This window comes from Cyprinus carpio, chromosome B22 (assembly GCF_018340385.1).
Source record: "Cyprinus carpio isolate SPL01 chromosome B22, ASM1834038v1, whole genome shotgun sequence".
NCBI classification, from domain to species: Eukaryota; Metazoa; Chordata; class Actinopteri; order Cypriniformes; family Cyprinidae; genus Cyprinus; species Cyprinus carpio.
In genome coordinates this window covers 9,818,185-9,821,851 of record NC_056618.1, presented here as the reverse complement: position 1 = coordinate 9,821,851, position 3,667 = coordinate 9,818,185, and the positions used below count along the sequence as shown (strand labels likewise).

Genomic DNA, 3,667 nt, shown 5'->3' with positions numbered 1-3,667 from the left:
CTTTAGGTATTAAATAATAATAATAATATACTATTTTAAATGTTTTTAAACATTTTTTTAACAATTCAGTCTGTAATAATGCATTTGTTTAGTAAATGTTGCACTTTGATTTTCCTCTACAACAGATAACTTAAAGCAAATTAAATATTAAGGATGTGTTGCACCATAAGGATTAAGCTTAAATCTAGATGGGTTGTTACAGCTGCAGGGAAAGATACCTTTAAAAGGAATCCATTTCAATATTGTGTTTCTCCATAAAAAAAGTAAATTTTGTGTTAATTTTTTCACCTGGGCTGGTGAAAAACACAAAAGTTATATTTTGGGCAATTGTAAAAGCCCTTTCATACCATAAGTTATATCAACACAGGGGCAGGAGAGCCGTCAGTGAATAAATGTTAAAACAAAGTTACTTGCTTTCCTTATTTGAAAAAGTAAAACTTCACTGTAAATTTAAAAGTAATGTGTAACTTTAATTACTCAATTAAAGTGATATTATTATGTGTCCTATGGGGCCTGGTTATCTGTCCTTTTTGTTAAATTATGCTGCTAAATATATTCATAGGTAATCTGTAAGTGCTGCTGCAATGTTTTCTCTGCCTGCTTGATACTAATAGTCTCTCTTTAATGGTTAGCCATTGTATTGTATTTTTCTTTATCTGCAAGAGTTACAGTACTTATATCAGACAAAAAGTTTCTGCTTGTCAGTCAATAAATAAATAAATAAAACAAGGAAATGGAATATGTGTTGCTTTTTAATTATAGTGGCCTACCTTTGTAATTGTCTGTGTAAAATCTGTTTTTATTTCCCAAGTGTGTTTGGTGAGTCAGTGTCAGTGATGGAGGGAGATTCTATCACTCTAAACACTGATGTTATTGAAATACTTGAAGACGATGACATACTGTGGAAATTTGGAGCTGAAAAGTCTCTCATAGCTGAAATCAGTCGAGAGAAACAAATCTTTTTCAAATATGATAATGTTCATGATGGGATATTCAGAGACAGGCTGAAGCTGGACAATCAAACTGGATATCTGACCATCACAGACATCACAACTGAACACGCTGGACTCTATGAACTACAGATAAGTGGAGCAAAACTGACATCAAAAACATTCAGTGTTTCTGTCTATGGTGAGCAGAGATCATTAGTTCTGCCTGTTACATATTCTTGTTTTACAGTCTGAGATGGTATCATATAAACACTCACTCAACACTGAAATGAAAATAAAGTTGTGTAGATTTATCCACATTTCAATGTATTCTCTCATGTTTTGCAGCACATCTGCCTGTTCCTAACATTACCAGAGACTGTTCTTCTTCATCATCATCATCATCATTGTCAGGATCATCATATTGTTCATTGTTGTGTTCAGTGGTGAATGTGAGTCATGTGACTCTCTCCTGGTACAAAGGAAACAGTTTATTGTCCAGCATCAGTGTGTCTGATCTCATCATCAGTCTCTCTCTACCTCTGGAGGTGGAATATCAGGATAAAAACAGCTACAGCTGTGTGCTCAACAATCCCATCAGCAACCAAACTCAACATCTGGACATCAGTCAATTCTGTCACACATGTTATGTGTTATTTTAGACACAATGCAACCAAAATATAAAGACAAATCAGAACTGTTGATCCCCGAGCAACCTACAGCGGCATTTAATTTCTTAATCCACATTTTAAACCAATTTGGTGAGCCATTTGGCACGTTGAACCATTGGCCATAGTCGCGTTAGATTTGAAGTGGCGCTGCACAGACATCGTTGTATGACATCAAAATACCACAAGAGCGATTCAAAAGCACAAGGAGTCAACTGCTCTCTAAGCTCTTGCGGTTCTTTGATGTCACACACTGGTCGGTCTAATGGTGATGATCAGCTTCAAGTCGAACAAGCCTAATGATTCAATGAACCATTCATAAAGAACCCTTTACTTCACTCCTAAATGAATCAGCCATAAATAACTCGATGACTCAATCATTAAGACATTTACCACCACCTACTGGCAGTTTTAGTTTATTATTTAGAGTATAATTTCATTAAAGAAATAATTTCATATTTTCATAATACTATTGAAGTAATTTTTTAATATTTTCATAATTCTGGTAAATCAAAAATGACAATTCTGTCATCATTTACTCACATGGTCCAAAAGAGTATATGTAATAAATGTTATCAAACAAAATATTTCTTGCTGAACCTAATTTTTGTAATCTCTGTTTGATGCTTTGCACAACAATGACTTTAAATGATCTTTTCAGAGTAATTTCTCCAAATTTGATGTGCGATTAATTAGATGAATCACCACATCATGTAATTAATTAGATTTAAAAAAAAATGTATCGCTTACCATCCCTAGTAAGGGGAAGTCATGGCCTAACGGTTAGAGAGTCTGACTCCTAACCCCAAGGTTGTGGGTTCAAGTCTCGGGCCGGCAATACATAAGTTGTAAGAGGAAGTCATGGCCCACCAAACCCCCAACTGCTCCCCGGGGGCCGCAGCATAAATGGCTGCCCACTGCTCCGGGTGTGTGTTCATGGTTCATTAGATTAATCACCACATCATGTAATGGTGTGTGTGTGTTCATGGTGTGTGTGTGTTCACTGGGTTAAATACAGAGCATGAATTCTGAGGATGGCTCACCATACTTGGCTGCATGTCACGTCACTTTTTTCACTTAATTATTTATGTCCTGTTACACATTTGTACTTACACAAACCATTCGGAGGGTTGTTACATGTGTGTATTTACAGAAATATTACAGCTGTAGATACTATGTGACAATGTGTACTTACACTGTGGTTACATACTACGTACACATGTAGTTACTTTGTAAGTACACAGGTATTAGGGACACTTAATATAAAGTACGATCCTTGGGCTGGGCATATTTGCTTTTCATAAGAAAAAAAAATAACTAAAAGCTATATTTCGGGCAACTGTAAAGGCCCTTTTACACCAAAAGTGAAATGAATAGGCCTCAGACTGAAGGAAATGTCTCTTCCTCTGCACTTACTCCCAATTCCTCTCAACACGGGGACAGGAGAGCAACCGGGCCTGGCTATCTGTCCTTTTTCATAAATTATGCTGCCATTGTACTCCATTATTCGACACTATAAATATATTTTCTGGCAATCTGAAAGTGCTGCTGCAGTGTTTTATCTCTCTGCTTCATACTAATAGTCTGTCTTTAGTGGTAGCAGTTTAGAAAAGCTTATGTTTATTTATCTGCAAGAGCTAAAGTACATATACAGTATCAGACAGAAAGTATATGCTTGTCAGTAAAAAAATATGGAATATGTGTTGCTTTTTAAATACAGTGGCCTACCCTTATAACTACCTTAATCTGTGTAAAGATGAAATATGTGTTGCTTTTTATTTATTTTTTCATAAGGTTTTTTTTAGGTTTATTTGTTTAAGGTATATTCTGTCACTCTGAACACTGATGCTACTGAAATAAATGAGTAGAGTGAAATAATTTTTATATTTGTATTTTGTTCCTGATGGGATATTCAGAGACAGACTGAAGCGGGACAATCAGACTGGATCTCTGACCACAGACATCACAACTGAACATGCTGGACTCTGTGAACTACAAATCTGTAGAATTTTTTTTAAATCTGAAGCTTTAAGTTTTTATTTGTTTTGTGAGCAGAGATCATTTGTTCTG

At 35.4% G+C, this 3,667-nt stretch overlaps 1 protein-coding gene across 1 annotated transcript; it reads left to right on the top strand.

Annotated features, from left to right (window-relative positions):
• Positions 1-778: 778 nt before the first annotated feature.
• Positions 779-1,591, top strand: LOC122141475 (SLAM family member 5-like). Its single transcript, XM_042748970.1, has 2 exons — positions 779-1,131; positions 1,278-1,591. Exons 1-2 carry the CDS (start codon positions 837-839, stop codon positions 1,589-1,591), a joined length of 609 nt encoding a protein of 202 aa, XP_042604904.1. The 5' UTR covers positions 779-836.
• The last annotated feature ends 2,076 nt before the right edge of the window (positions 1,592-3,667 follow it).